We start from the raw sequence: 15902 nt of genomic DNA, 5'->3' as shown, positions 1-15902 counted from the left end.
AGACTGAGCCATATAGCTTCAATGGATGACACTGATCTGACGACAGTGCATCCGTCTGATGTTGCTCACAGTGGTCAAAGGGAGCGCTGTGTACATTTTGAAAACAGAATAGCATTTATTTATCGATGTACTAGATATATTTAATTCATAATACAATTTATAAAACTTGCACATTAAAATTGGTGATCATCCTGCCCCCAGACCCCAGGCTATTTTTTTTTTCTTTTTTCATTCAGTCAAATCACATGCCTGATGATTGAAAGCATTTTAAAGCGAAGAAAAGGGCTTCTAAACATTTAAATTAAAGAAAACAAATAAAAGTACAATTAACAGTCAGACAGTCTAAGGAATGTTTAAAAGGAGTAATTCTCTAAAAAGCATGGGGAAAAAAAGGAGGATTTTTTTTTATTTTTATTTTTTTTACCTGAACTTAAAAACATTCACACATGAAGCTGACAACACTTTTTTGGAAAATTATTGCATTTGTGTGCAGCATAATAGCTAAATACTGATTCAACATGTTTAGTTTGGATTCTGTGTTCCGGTAATTGACCTCAGTCTGTCGCTCTCCGATTCCTACTGGGTTTATATTTCATTAGTATTTCTTTCATGTATTTAGGAAGTAAACTGTTTAGTGATTCATAGACCAGTAGCAGAACCTTAAAATCACTTCTAAAGCTGGGTGGAAGCCAGTGTAAAGACTTAAGAATTGGAGAAATATGATCTGACTTCTTTGTTGTGGTCAGAACCCGAGCTTCAGCATTCCGAATGAGCTAAAGCTGTTTAATACTCTTATTGGGGAGTCCAGTCAGAAGACCATTAAAGTAGTCAAGTCTACATAGGATAAGATCTCCTGGTCTGCTTGAGACATGCAAGCCATCACTCTGTATATGTTCTTAATGGTAAAAGGCAGTTTTAGGAATTAATTTGATATGCCTCTTGAAAGTCAAGTTGTAATCTATCAGAACACCAAGGTTACCTGACTCCAGGTATATTATAACAGAAGTCCTCTTTATTGCCAAAAACAATCTCACTTTTGTTGTGATTTAGACATTTTTGTCTCATCAAGTTTTGTTTTAGACAGTGACACAACACCTCAATTGAACTGTAGTCATTTGGCAACACTGCTAGATATAGCTGTGTCATCTGCATAGCTATGATAAAATTAAAGTTCTGAAGAATTTTACCCAAGGGTAGCATATACAGGTTAAACAGGAGGTGTCCAAGAACATACCCTTGGGGACCCCATAGGTCATTGCCATTTGATGAGATTGAGCACTTCCAATGCTTACAAAATCCTCCAGGTAGGACGTGGACCATTTAAGGACTGTTTTCGTCGTTTCCAAACTGTTCAGCAGTATCTTATGATGTAAAAAAAACCACACTGAGGAAGACCATGAAGACCTGAATTGACACCTTTCCAGAGTCAACATTCAACCAGATATCATTTAGCTCTTTGATAAGAGCAGATTCTGTGCTCTGATGAGTTCGGAAGTGTGATTGAAATTTGTCAAAAAGTCAATTTAAATTCAAGAAATTGCTGAGTTGATTAAAAATAACTTTCTCAACAATGCTATGAAAGGGAGATTTAAGATTGGTCTGTGGACTATGGTCTATGTCAACATGCGAATACACATTTCCACATGGTCAAAGCAAGAGTAGTTGTCGAGGTTCAAATAGGATGTATTTTAATGATTGCATATCTTATAAACCTGTGTGAATGAAAGTTTGAATCTACATACAAGAAAAGGAAGGTGATTTTTCTCATCTTTTTGAAGTACTGGTAACCATAAGGGAGAAACCTCACTTTCAGGTGAGTGTGCCTATTTAATGGAAATGTCTGTTTATCCAACATGACTGCAGAGTGCACAGTTTGTTTTGGAAGGTTTTAAGGAAGTTAGGCACGAAAACAAGTTTACCCTGAGGTCTACTTCCCAGACAGGTAACCCTCTGTTGCAGGATTTCAGTCTTCTTGTCCCCCCCCCCCCCCCCCCTTCATCTTTTAGAATAAAAGCCCACTGCAAGTTTCCACTTCTTAGAGTTCCAACTCATCGAACACCTTAAACAGCCAGTCCATTGAAATTTGTGTTTGATGTTTGTGACCAGACACGAGACTCCCTGTGTCTTACAACTGGGATTAAAGTCCCTGTTTGAACAGGGAAACTCTTGATGTAAAGGCTTACCTCCCTGGTTGTGGTTTAAAAAAAACCCCACAGGATGTTAAGGGGTTAAAAAGAGTGATACTCATATGATTTATATTTGCGCCATGAGCTGCACATGTGCTCGCATGGCAAATATGAAACGCTTCCTTTGTCGGGTGAAAGTTTAAAAGTTGTGAATAATTTATGAGGGGACTCAAACGTTGGGGGAAACCCAAGTAAGCTTTCAGCAAGTCTTTGAAGATTTTGTTTACCTGGTCCACTAATATTTAACATTGCTGTGATCAAAAATTGGCCTTCTTGCAATGAGTGAACCGCACAAATAATGCATTGAGCCATGTCAATGCACCTCTGCATAACTGCTCACTTGTAGCATGCAGCTGCTGCTTTACAGTATTGTGTAGTATTGACAATATTTAGGACATTGAACATTTCTTATCATAGGATGTATTCTGAGGAGCAGAAAATGCAGGGCAGCCTTTTCCCAAGTTGTGCAGCGGAGGACTGAAGAGTTCGTGGTTTGATTCCCTTTACAAGTGTAGGGACATAATGTGGAGGAAGTGGCGAATGAAACAATTGCCTGGGTATGCACTGCAGCCAAAGCAACTGTACGCAATTGCATGACTTAGACGTCTAGTTTAGCTTTTGAGGGTATTTAGACATGAAATCTTTTATTGTTGGAAAGTAATTTAATTGGCTATGGATACCCCAGCTAGTGAATGCTATTGCCATTCCCTGTAGTTCTTCCTCACCTGTAATTGATATTTATATGGGACGCAGGAAACAGAATATGTATATTTGTAATGTAATTGTTATAATTGTATAGGCTGAATTGAATGCCCTTGCATCATAAAATCCTTGCACCTTCTTAATTGTTCGCTACCGATAAAGCACTTTTGTATTTGTATTTTTAGTATATTTTTGTAGCATTCCTGTGCTTTTCTGCTCTATGATTTCCATACCGTCTGATGATTCATATTATGTCTTTTTTATGCTCATTATATCAGGTGCTGTGCAGCAGAAGGTGTTGGGTATCATCCCTTCCACTACAGCGGGTGGTGCTCAGACCTTTATCAAATTGCCTCGCACTACCCCTGTGAACATCAGGCCCAATATTACAGGCACACAACAGCCGGTACACTGCACTTCGCTTTCAATATTGCTCTTTAATTGAATTTAGTCATTAACAGGAACATTTATAGGGTTGTTCATGTCGTAGTTTGTGATTACACAACTTTTCTCTGTGTTCAGTATAAGGTGAAACAACATTGTATGATCCTGTTATCAGTATTTTATTGCTGATTTTTCCCCCGTTCTAACATTTTGTTAGAAACCTTTCTTTTTTCAAGTGATTGTTTTGTTTGTCAACGAATAATTTCTCCATGGCAGATCCGGCCTGGGATGACATCGATTCGAACCCCAATCCAGGGCGGACCTATGGGAAAGACAATACTCAGAACACCTCTTGTGGTCCAGCAAGGTCATTTGCTAGTTGGAGCTTGTCTTTATTAAACAAAACATATTAAATAGATTGTTAGATCTGCAATCAGAGCTGAATCATATCAGAAAAAAATGACATTGCAATTTTTTTCAACTCTGCAATATATATTGCAATGTTTAAGAAAAAATAGAGGATAGCATACTCTTTACATGTGAATACAAGCACATATTTCTCCTTTTCCCCCTGAATTGTTTGTATAAGTTTGTTTAGGAAAGAAACTGTTCAGTAAAGCACAGCAGTACACTGGATCATTTGTATGACATCTACTAGTATTTAAATCCATTGTAATATTGACGAATAGTCCAGTCAGCTATTAAGTTAAAATAATTTCTTTTCATGCCCAATTTTACTGTATAGTCATCGGCATATTGCCAATGCTATCCATTTGTTTTTAATCTCTTATTGTGTACCTGTGTTTTAACATATTCATTAGTATTTCTATATTTGACACTGCATCAGTTTAAGCAAAACTTATTTTCGTGTACACTGTAAACTTAGCTGGGTCTCCAAGTGTAATCTGTTGCGACATGCCTTCGTTCGTCACATTCTGGAATGTAAATGTAGTAACTTTTTCCTGTGTCCTCGTTAATAGTTATCAAACAAGAAGTATGCAATACTCTAGGCTGCTAAAGGTTAATATTTACCCTAACAGTTCTAATCTTATGAGCACGCACAATCAGATTCCTCTGTTGGTCACTAATTGTTGTTGCAGTTGATTCACTGCCTACTAATTCACTAATGTTGATGTGACTATTGCATACATGTACATTGAGAGGACAATGCTCAAACGATATATATATTGTGGAGTCCTATTGACAATGAAGATATTAAATGTGCCACGTGTTACGTTTTAGGTCAGGCTGGCCAACAAGTGGTGAGTCAGATCTTACAAGGCCAGACAGTATCCAACTCTGCCAGCCCTGTTGCTACGATTACTGCCCAGGGCCCAGCCACCCCCGATACAGCAGGAGCAACATCTGGCCAGGTCAAACTCACCATTGCCCAAATTGCTCAGCTTAGCCAGGTTAGTGAAAATTGCTTTTATGACATGATACTAGAGCAGGGCCGGGCAAACCTTTTGACTGAGGGGCCACATTGACTTGTAAAATTTAACAGGCAGGCCAGGTCACCAGCAGATGCTTACATATGAAAAGTAAACAACAACAAAAAAGGCATTATAGCATAAATAGATTTACTTTTAATGGGAGCAGTGTTGTTGTTGTTCACCTTTTTTGCCAGTGCATCGAAGTCTAGTGTTCATTTTTTGTGGCAATTCTAACCTCAGTAGCTGCCAGGTGTTGAGAAATTTACTCATCCACTACAAAAAAAAGCATTGCCTCAATTGTACCATTACTTGGTAATGTAGACCACACAAGTTACAGTTAACATCAGCGTGAACCAATAACTTCGATATTCTGTTAGTGTTAAATCAACAACTTAGTGTAGAATTGACATAAGAACCCTGAACAGAACACTATTCCCAGTACACTTCTCTAAAAACTCTTGACAGACAGACAGATAGGTGTGGCTATTTGATGTTGGGAACATATAAACACATACACACACCAGGGTCACAGGGTGATGAACCTTCAAATCATCAGTCTACAATCATGCTTCCCTTAGAAATGTTACAAACCTGTAAGTAATTGCATTCTAAGTCGTTAATTGGGAAAATTAATTTATCACTTCATTTATTTCCTAAAGTAGCAGAATCACTGCTCAGCATTCACTATTGGCTTTTTATTCTCCTTGGTCTACTCCTGGTGGTTGAAGTGTTCAGAGCTGATGGAGAGTAGGAACAGACTAGCCATGGTCAACTCAATATATCATTGTAGCTACCACCTGGTGTAACCAGTGGGCATTACACCACAACCTGGTGGAACCAGTAGGTATTACAGACAAGGTCCAATGAATGTAGTCATGATTTTGGTATAATTTGGTCACTTCTATACCAATCTTTGGCAGGCTGGAATGATTTGGTCTGTGGGCCAGATGTGGGCCACGGGCCATAGTTTACCCACCCCTGTTCTAGAGTAATGATCATCAGCTGAACTCTATTACTCTGTTATCGTTAACTTACAGGAGCAGCCTGACATCTTTGTAGAATTCTCTCAAAAACATGGAATGTCCGTACCACATACATTTATAGGAAAAAAAAAATTGATTACTAAGGTACATGACTTCTCACAAATAATCTTCTATTTGAGTGATTTAAGATGGTTTTTATTGCATGTAATTCTTGGAAACATCGTGGTCAATATGGCATACCGACTAAGAGAACCTCTTGGATTTTTGGCCTGTACAAACTTATTGGGTATTTTAATAAACTTCTCAGATAATCAGAAAAGGAGTGCTCTGAGTAGCAGACAAATTTTTTTTAAGGGATTTTCTATCGCTTTTGTCATACAAAACATTCCCCAAAATGCCATATTTTCCCAATACAAAAAACTTCTGGAACCCATTGTTCTTTTTTCACAATTCTGTCTTGTATTCAGGTTGAAGAGGCCTTTCCAACCATGCTCATCATTTTGGTGGACTGTTTTTTTGTTGTTTTTTTTTTTTTTTTGGGGTGGGGGGGTCCCCTTGCTACTTTTTTTTGTGTGTGGAGTGGATTTTGTCGTGTTGCTGCTTCAACGAGCATGATTTACATTTTGTACTCTGAAGTGTTTGTATTTTAATTACTTCTACTAGTTTGCATTTTTATAGAGTATAATGCAGTCGCTTTTAATGTTAACATTATATTAATTACGTAGTTGTAAAGTGCTTTAAAATGCTTGACCCTATTTTCTAAGTGATTGAATTTTCACATTGACTAAGACTATTAAAAGAATGAAAATCAAGTTGTGAATAATCAGGTGAATATGATTAAAGCCTGGTTTCATCTTTGCAGACAGTGCCTATTCTCTGCTCTTCTTACAGAAGCAGCAGGCTGGTTCAAGTGTTGGTGGCTCCCAGCAGGCTCTGACAGTGATGATTCAAGGTCAAGGTCAGACCACCGGCCAGCTTCAGGTTATACCTCACGGCGTCACTGTCATTCCGGGGCCTGGTCAGCAACTCATGCAGGCAACTCTACCCAATGGCCAGATGCAACGTTTCTTATTCACACCCCCGGCCGCAGTGGCTACAGCCGCACCAAGCACAGGTATAACTGGAAATAGATTTGAATTTTCATTTTGTTTTCTGACACTAACTGTGACTCAACTTTGTACAGTCACCACACCCTCCAGCCAGCCCAGCTCTTGTGACTCCACAAAAATACCGGCCCAGCCTGCTCAACAGGCAGCTGCCCCAGTGCAACCAGAGGCAGCAACGCTAGTGACCACCAGCACACCATCTGCATCCACCCCACAAGCCCAATTACCTCCCCAGACACAGGCCCACATGCCCATTCAATCTCCCACCTCGCTCCAGGTGGCGACACAGGGAGGAACTACACAGCTGCAGCTACAGCAACCCCCTCAAATCATCATGTCTGGACTGCAGCAGCAGGTCCAGGTACAATTGCAAACAGATTTTGACTGCTATTGCAAAGTTTTCCCCACTATCATGAAAAAATGAAATGTAAAAACAACATAAATATTTTTAAAGGTCAAGTGTCATCCCCATAAACATTCTAAAATAGACAGTGAAATGAAAAATACAGATAACATTATTCACTTCAATGTCTACACGAAAAAATAAATATGAGCAGAGAGCGTGTCATCCAATCGCAAAGTTGCGGAAGTGTCATTCGACATCCAAGTGTTCGCTATATTGGCTGCATCTCCTGTCCGTGATGTCACCTCGGACATTCGCCATTAAAAACACGCTGTAGCCCCTACTATGGGACACGCCCTTTCTGACACAGAAGCTCTTTTCGAAGAAGAGAACATCACACAAGCGAGGGAAGTTACCGGGGCAATATTACCCTATTGTTTCAAGCCATATTCAGATGATATGCGATCACGGCCAAACCACCTCCCCGTCCAATCCACTTCCGCGGCGGGGATGAGCCATCGCGGCCTGGCGCCGTGACGAGCCACCCCGGCCAATAAGGCCCGGGGCCGGCTCGGCCTTTTCGAGAAGGCCGGTAGGCGTAGCTGGCCGCCGGCCTTGTCGGCTGGGGTGGGTTGTTTTCGCCACCAATATGGCTTATGGCGCCGAGCTGGGCCACTTTACAGCCTTGTTGTAGCACGCGGCTGGATGTGCCATTGCCGCAGCGTTGTTCATAGCTGCCGCCGTCCGCGAGCCCGACGCAGCAGCCTTCGCCGGTGAGCCATCACGGCAGCCTTCGCGGGCGAGCCCGACGCGGAAGCCGTCCGATGCGCACATCGACACATTTAGCACCCCTGTCATACATACGCGGATCTTTTAAGGTTTGGTGGTCAGACTCATGCCTTCTGTCACCGATTTCTGTACACTTATGTTATTCTCTGTTTTGCTTTTGTATTACATTTGTATTTCTTTAGGTGGTGGCCCAGCTGCAGGCTCAGCGGGGTGGCACGTCTTTACCACAGCACTTCAAACTGCAGCTTCCTGTTCAGATACAGCAGGCTGCTGTCCCCTCAACTCAGGCAGGACAGGTAGCCATCATGCTAATACTGGTTCAAAACCGTTATTGAACACAGGCACGTATTGTAAATACTTTTATACAGTCCATGAGGAAAACTGGTGTCTGCGTTGCCGGCAATAAGTCAGACTCGTTTTCGGTAAGAGTTGGACTCAGCCAAGGCTGCCCTTTGTCACCGGTTTTGTTCACAACTATTATGGACAGAATTTCGAAGCGCAGCCGAGGGATAAAGGGTGTCCGGTTTGGTGGCCTCAGCACTGCATCTCTGCTCTTTGCAGATGATGTGGTTCTGTTGGCTTCATCAAGCCATGATCTCCAACACTCACTGTAGTGGTTTGCCGCAGACTGTGAAGCAGCTGGGAAGAGAATCAGCACCTCTAAATCTGAGACAGTCAAAACGTCAAAATTAGCTACAAATTAAAAATTAGGATGGATTTAGGATGTATTGTGGTCATCGCAATTTTGTACTGTATTTTTACTGACATGATGATAAATTACGTTTTGTTTTATGGGATTGAACCTGACCATAATTATCTATATATCATCAATTGTTTGTTGCCTAGTGACTCAAGCATTTAGTTTCGAGTAGAAGTTAATTTCGTAATTTCTCAATGGTGTCCCTGCAGATCGGAAATGTTGTAACCATCCAGGCTGCCTCCGTACATGAGCAGCTGCAGAGGATCCAGCAGCTCCGAGAGCAGCAACAGCAGAAGAAGAAACAAGCTGCTGATGCAAAGAAGGAGCAAGCCCTCAACTCTGTCAGCCAGAAGGACATCATTCAAAAACAGGTGAGGGCTCAAGAAGCCATCACACCAGGGGTTTCATTTATAAAAAGCTACACAGGTCTCAGAGTTGCTATGTAATATCCAGATTGGTGTTCTTCCATTATTACTGAGTATTTATTCTTAATACTTTATAGTGTGTATATACACTGTTCTCGTTATTCTCGTGGGCAACATTCCTTACACTCCCGAATAACGAAAATATGTGAATAATAAATGCAGTATTCAGTCACTCACATTTGAAAAATGTACGGGTGTGGTCAGTTATGCCCGCAGGTATAAAGTTATGGGTGTGTGTTCTGTTTTTAATTATGAGTCTACCCCTTTATAAGACCGGAGGGGGGCAGTGTCAAATTAACTAGGAAGTAGAAGTAGGCTGAGCAGCAGCTCGTTATTAAGAAACCGTGTGCTTCCGTGTTTAAAAAAAAAAAAAAGAAAAACATGTCAGGCTGTGGTTCACTGCGCTGGATCGGTTTTCATGTGCGCTGAGAGTGTGCGAAAAGTGCGCAATTGACCCCTCCGTAGAAATTGCGTCATCCGTGTCGCTGACCAATCAGAGGCCAGAGATCTGCATAAATGTTGGCGTCCGCCATTACCTCTGAGAACGTTGCATGGTCCAGTATAGCTTTTGTTAGCGTTTTATCGCGTATTTGGGTTCTTTAACAATAGATATGCTTAAGAGGTGTAGTCACGGACTTTGTAATAGTGACGACAGGTATCCTGAAAAGCTAGTTGGTGGAGTTCAATTCGTACCCTTTCCAAAACCGAAGACCCAGTACGAAAAATGTCTTCGATGGATCAAACTTTGTGGAAGACGGCATGATCAACTGAATCCATCTAAAATCAACCGGAACAGAAGACCGAGTACGAAAAATATCTTCGATGGATCAAACTTTGTGGAAGATCGTATGATCAACTGAATCCATCTAAAATCAACCGGAACAGATATGTTTGCACGAAGGGAAGCCCTATATTTCATTTTAAATACATGTCTCATATACATGAATTAGCAGTTCTTCGCTTGCATAACATAGCTACGTGTGAATGATTGACACACTTGATCTGTGTTGAGCGATATTTTGCGATGATCTGACTTCACAAACGTGTCTCTTTGTTGCCGGATAGCGAGCTAAGATAAACCGCGGACTATGTTTGCACGAAGGTATGCCCTATATTTGATATTCAATACATGTCTCATATAAATGAATTAGCAGTACTTCGCTTGCATAACATAGCTACGTGTGAATGATGGACACACTTGATCTGTGTTGAGCGATATTTTGCGATGATCTGACTGCACAAACGTGTCTCTGTTCGGCGATTACCGAGCTAAGCTTAACCGGACTAGCGAGTCCTAAAAGCCTTCGACGTGCACCGAGACACCAAGACTGAAGGAAGGATGTTTGAGGACACTATAAAGTAGTGATTGTCGTACTCGGTCAGGACTTACGTAGGTTCTGCACTAATTCAAGAATAATTATTGAGGGGAGCGTGTGACGTTACACAAAGAAAACAAGAGAAACAACTCGTAAATCAAGCCTCGCCTTCTTTTCCTTCATACGGCGGTTCACAAACGGCTATACAGATACACATACAGATTCTGCACACAAGTGTGATATCTAACACGAAAATAGGAAACTGTCAATGACGAATTCGTCTTTGGGTTATAATATATTATATTATGTGGCTTCTTGGTCTTCCTCTGACTCCGGAAAGATCTCGCGCTAATATCAATGGTTTCTCCGTCGATATGCATGTAAATACCATTGAAATACCCCTCGCTGAAATACTTGAAGCCCTGCTGTCTGCTTTTCAACGATATTTCACTATTCGCTAAGAATGCGAGTGACAAATCAGCTGGTAAATCGGACAATTTCGCTCTAGTCTTTTCTTCCTGCGCCGTCATTTTTGCTAATTGTTTGTCTGAGGTTAGCACACGTGGGGTGACGTAACTTCAGGAGGCGTGGTTAAGTGTCCTGTACGGAGGGGTCAATTGTGCAGTGGCGCAGCTTAGAGGGAACATTAGTCAAGACTACACAAAAAAAGCGACGTCTTTCAATGTCCATGTATTTCTACTTGTAACAAATTCTTTAAAGGAGACAAGATGAAATTTTGTTTTTACAGAATTTGAAACAATTCCCAAGTCTGTCTCTAATTAAGGGTCTCTGACATTCTTTGGTCAAAATACAAAAAAAAAAAAAATTAAGAATTGCACTACACTAAACATTTAGAGCAATTCTGTCATACATAAATTAAACTCTGTTCACCCATCTTCTCTTCTACAGAGGTTAATGGACTTTCCCTACCATAATGAATACGCTTTACATGATGAAGATTTTTTATTTTTTCAGTGAGTTTTAAAAAAATCCCATCACCAATCCAATCACAAAATGGAGCAACGTGCCCATTTAAATTATCTGTTCATTTACTGTCTATACTTTGTGTACTTAATTGTTTAAAATATCTATTTACAATAAATGATATATCGTTGTTAATCTATTTTTATGCCAGTGAGGCATAGTGACAGTCAGAACAAATGGTCTTCTATTAGATGTCAGGAAGCACATAAAGTAATTAATCAGTGATGAAAGTCCTCCGGATTTTCCCGGAATTCCAGATTTTTTAATTTTCATGAAAATTGTTCTGGAAAATTGAGGAAAAATTGACTAAAATTAATCTGGATATTAGTTGACAACATTGAATGAACATGCGTTTGGGTTCGTTGTTTTGCTTTCACGAGTGTAGCCATGTTGAGGCACTAACACTAGTAACAGTAACGCCCCTCCCCTCGCATTCTCTCAAGACGTCGCTTATTTTGTGTGGTCTTGACATTAATTGACTTGTTTATTTCATAAACGTTAACGAAACAAGCCTGCTCCAAAACAACCGGTATTCACCCGGAAACAGGAAATGCAAGTTAACTGTACTGAGCATGTACGGAGCATGTACGAAAGCGGATGTTCAGAACTGCTTCATGTAATGCGAGCACATTTACGTCGAAAGTCATCAACATCATGAGCCATGTCAAAGGAAATTCAGTTACACCAGGGGTGCTCATTTGGTCGATCGCGAGGCAGTGTGAGGGTGTTAAAAAAAAAAATAAAAACCAAAAAAAAACATTGGACTATCATCGACCTCGTCGCTTGATTCAGGTGTGGCCAATACGTCGAGCGTGTGCACATTAAGGTTTGTTCTAGCAAGCCGACCTATTTACGGCAGTCCCGTGGACTGTGCACCCCCTCCCCCCCAACAATACATCACGATTGCCGACAGGAATGTTTCAATGTATCGCTAGGTTGTTGCCACTAAACTTTCAGCATTTTCAAAACATTGTGAGAATAGACCGTTTGTGTTTACTCCTTGACAGGCCAGTACATTTAACTTTTCTTCAGATAAAGTTTGTCAGATCAAGAATTTTTATTGATGAAAAATTTTAAATACCGTTTTTTATCATGTTCTACTAATATAATTTGAAATTGTAAATTATAATTTCCGAGTTTTAAATTTTAGTCTTCTATTTTAGTTATGTATTTGTTGATTTTATTGTTAATCTATAGTTATGTTATATTAATCCAGTAAATTATTTTAAGGCCATCCCTAATCACACCCGCAACTTTATCTGCGAGCATGACTGACCACACCCGTACATTTTTGAAACGTGAGTGATTAACATACTTCTCTGCCACACCAGACTTACGCATGCACTACCAAACTTCCTCTCTTGGTACTCTGTCATAGGCTTTCTCTAGATCCACAAAGACACACTGTAGCTCCTTATGACCTTCTCTGTACTTTTCCACGAGCATCCTCAAGGCAAATAATGCATCTGTGGTACTCTTTCTAGGCATGAAACCATACTGTTGCTCGCAGACACTTACTTCTGTCCTGAGTCTAGCCTCCACTACTCTTTCCCATAACTTCATTGTGTGGCTCATCAACTTTATTCCTCTATAATTCCCACAGCTCTGAACATCCCCTCTGTTCTTAAAAATGGGAACTAGAACACTTTTCCTCCATTGTTCAGACATCTTTTCGCCCGCTAGTATTTTGTTGAATAAGTTGGCCAAAAACTCCACAGCCATCTCTCTAAATTGCTTCCATACCTCTACCAGTATGTCATCAGGACGAACTGCCTTTCCATTTTTCATCCTTTGTCGTGCCTTTCTGACTTCCTCCTTACTAATCATTGCCACTTCCTGGTCCTTCACACTTGCCTCTCCAACTCCTCCTTCTCTCTCATTTTCTTCCTTCATCAACTTCTCAAAGTATTCTTTCCATCTACCACCAGTCAACACATTTCCATCCCCATCCTTAATCACCCTTACCTGCTGCACATCCCTCCCATCTCTATCCCTCTCTCTGGCCAACCTGTAGAGATCCTTTTCTCCTTCTTTCGTGTCCAACCTAGTGTACATGTCTTCATATGCCTCTTGTTTGGCCTTTGCCACCTCTACCTTTGCCGTACGTCGCATCTCGATGTACTCCTTTCACCTCTCCTTGGTCCTCTCACTTTCCCACTTCTTCTTCCCTAATCTCGTTCCTTGTATTTCCCTCCCTGTATTTTGGGGTTCCACCACCAAGTCTCCTTCTCCCCTTTCCTACCAGAATACACACCAAGTACTCTCCTGCCTGTCTCTCTGATTACCTTTGCTGTTGTAGTCCAGCCTTCCGGGAGCTTCTGCTGTCCATCGAGAGCCTGACTCACCTCTTTCTGAAAGGCCGCACAACATTCTAACCTTCTCAGCTTCCACCACATGGTTCTCTGCTCTACCTTTGTCTTCTTAATCTTCCTACCCACCACCAGAGTCATCCTACACACTACCATCCTATGCTGTCGAGCTACACTCTCCCCTACCACTACTTTGCAGTCAGTAACCTCCTTCAGATTACATCGTCTGCACAAAATATAATCCACCTGCGTGGTTCTACCTCCGCTCTTGTAGCTCACTATATGTTCCTCCCTCTTCTGGAAATAAGTGTTCACTACAGCCATCTCCATCCTTTTTGCAAAGTCCACCACCATCTGTCCCTCAAAGTTCCTTTCGCCCCAGTTTCCATTACCAATATGTCCATTACAATCTGCACCAATCACAACTCTCGCTGTCTGGGATGCTCAGAACTACTTCATCTAGTTCCTTCCAGAATTTCTCTTTCAACTCTAGGTCACATCCTACCTGTGGGGCATAGCCGCTAACCACATTATACATACCCTCAATTTCAAATTTTAGTCTCATCACTCGATCTGATACACTTTTCACCTCAAAGACATTCTTAGCCAGCTCTTCCTTTAAAATAACCCCTACTCCATTTCTCTTCCCATCTACTAGAATAATTTAAACCCTGCTCCTAAACCTCTAGCCTTACTACCTTTCCACCTCCTCTCTTGGATGCACAGTATATCAACCTTTCTCCTAATCATCATGTCAACCAACTCCTGGGCTTTTCCTGTCATAGTCCCAACATTCAAAGTCCCTACACTCAGTTGTAGGCTCTGTGCATTCCTCTTTTTCTTCTGACGATGAATCCGGTTTCCTCCTCTTCTTGTCTTCGACCCACAGTCGCTGAATTTCCACCAACGCCCTGCAGGTTAGCAGTGCCGGGGGCGGGCGTTGTTAACCCAGGCCACGACGGATCCGGTATGGGATTCTTTAGATGAACGCTCATATTTGTGTGGCACAGTTTTTACGCCAGATGCCCTTCCTGACGCAATCCTCTGAGGTGTGCCTTAGGTGTGACAGAAGAATTTAAGGTGGAGGTAAGACTGCATCAGGGATCAATCAGTTCTGAGCCCCTTCCTGTTTGCAGTGGTAATGGATAGGCTGACAGATGAGGTTAGACTGGAATCCCCTTGGACCGTGATGTTCACAGATGATACTGTGATATGCAGTGAAAGCAGGGAGCATGCAGAGGAACAATTGAAGAGTTTGTTTTCAAAATGAGACATCCGTTTTTTTCATTTTGAGAAAAGGGCTTGGTATTGAAGTGAAAACAATAAACTCAATTTATGTTTTTAACTATTGGGGGATGGAAAGAGATGCTAAAAATTAACTAAACACCATACTACAAAAAAATATTGGCTTTAATATTCACCGAGTTTTTTGATGACAAATTTCATTTTTTCTCCAAAATGAGACATATCCAAACATTCTATTCTTGGCAAAGTGAGACATATCCAAATTTCGACTTAAACCTTCAGGAGCAGCTGGATTTTTTTTTAAATCAGTTGCTTTTGATAGGCAATCATGAAAACTATTTGCCTTTCAACATTTCAAGCATTTTAAAATAATATTTAAGACCATGACCGCCACATTTAGAGAGTTAGGTATCAGAAATAAGGGTCAGTCACCAGTCACAATTTTCACAATTACCTCACTAATGTCAGATGTTGAAAAAGGAGATGAAAAAATGGGAATTTCTTTTAAAAAGGTGTTTTTCAGTTATTTAGAAACTGTTTGTTTGTTCAGTATGAGGTCTTGGAAAGGCTGAGTTTACATCATTGTAATTTTGTGTATCTGTATGCGATTCTGCAATCCGACATCTGCAGGCATTGTGTCACTCAGTTGATTAATTTTGTTTATAAGTTGATGTGAGATCATTAAGAAAGTAAACTGCTTCAAACCAGTCTACCAAGGTTAATATGGGTTGCGAGGGATACCAGCAGAAAAAAAATAGGTAGTCGATCTCATACACACATCTCCAAAATGAAATCAGTTTCAAACTCACAAATTCACTGTTTGAAATCTGACTCATTGAGTCTGCTTTCTTTTGATTTTATTTATAGCTGTCGCTGTCGGGGGAAAGAACACTGCAGAATAGGATATAAGTCTGTAGTAATAATAACAGTATTCATAATGCTCAAAGACAGAAATTGAGTCTACTCCAAGGGTGTTGATTTCCTTTTAATTTCAACT

General features: G+C 40.7%; 1 protein-coding gene across 5 annotated transcripts in view; it reads left to right on the top strand.

Annotated features, from left to right (window-relative positions):
* The window catches only part of LOC133505657 (nucleosome-remodeling factor subunit BPTF-like), a 108707-nt gene that overhangs the window by 50518 nt on the left and 42287 nt on the right, over nt 1-15902 (top strand). For 4 of the 5 annotated variants that reach the window (XM_061828919.1, XM_061828918.1, XM_061828917.1 and 1 more), the window contains exons 21-27: nt 3167-3294; nt 3549-3639; nt 4515-4684; nt 6580-6802; nt 6872-7155; nt 8109-8222; nt 8836-8997. In XM_061828919.1, coding sequence (XP_061684903.1) covers nt 3167-3294; nt 3549-3639; nt 4515-4684; nt 6580-6802; nt 6872-7155; nt 8109-8222; nt 8836-8997 — 1172 coding nt within the window. The remainder of the gene's footprint in view (nt 1-3166; nt 3295-3548; nt 3640-4514; nt 4685-6579; nt 6803-6871; nt 7156-8108; nt 8223-8835; nt 8998-15902) is intronic. The other variant, XM_061828921.1, reaches the window with a different exon arrangement.

Source organism: Syngnathoides biaculeatus, chromosome 9 (genome assembly GCF_019802595.1).
Source record: "Syngnathoides biaculeatus isolate LvHL_M chromosome 9, ASM1980259v1, whole genome shotgun sequence".
NCBI classification, from domain to species: domain Eukaryota; kingdom Metazoa; phylum Chordata; class Actinopteri; order Syngnathiformes; family Syngnathidae; genus Syngnathoides; species Syngnathoides biaculeatus.
Note: the sequence above shows the minus strand (reverse complement) of the source record. Positions and strands in the feature narration are given on the sequence as shown.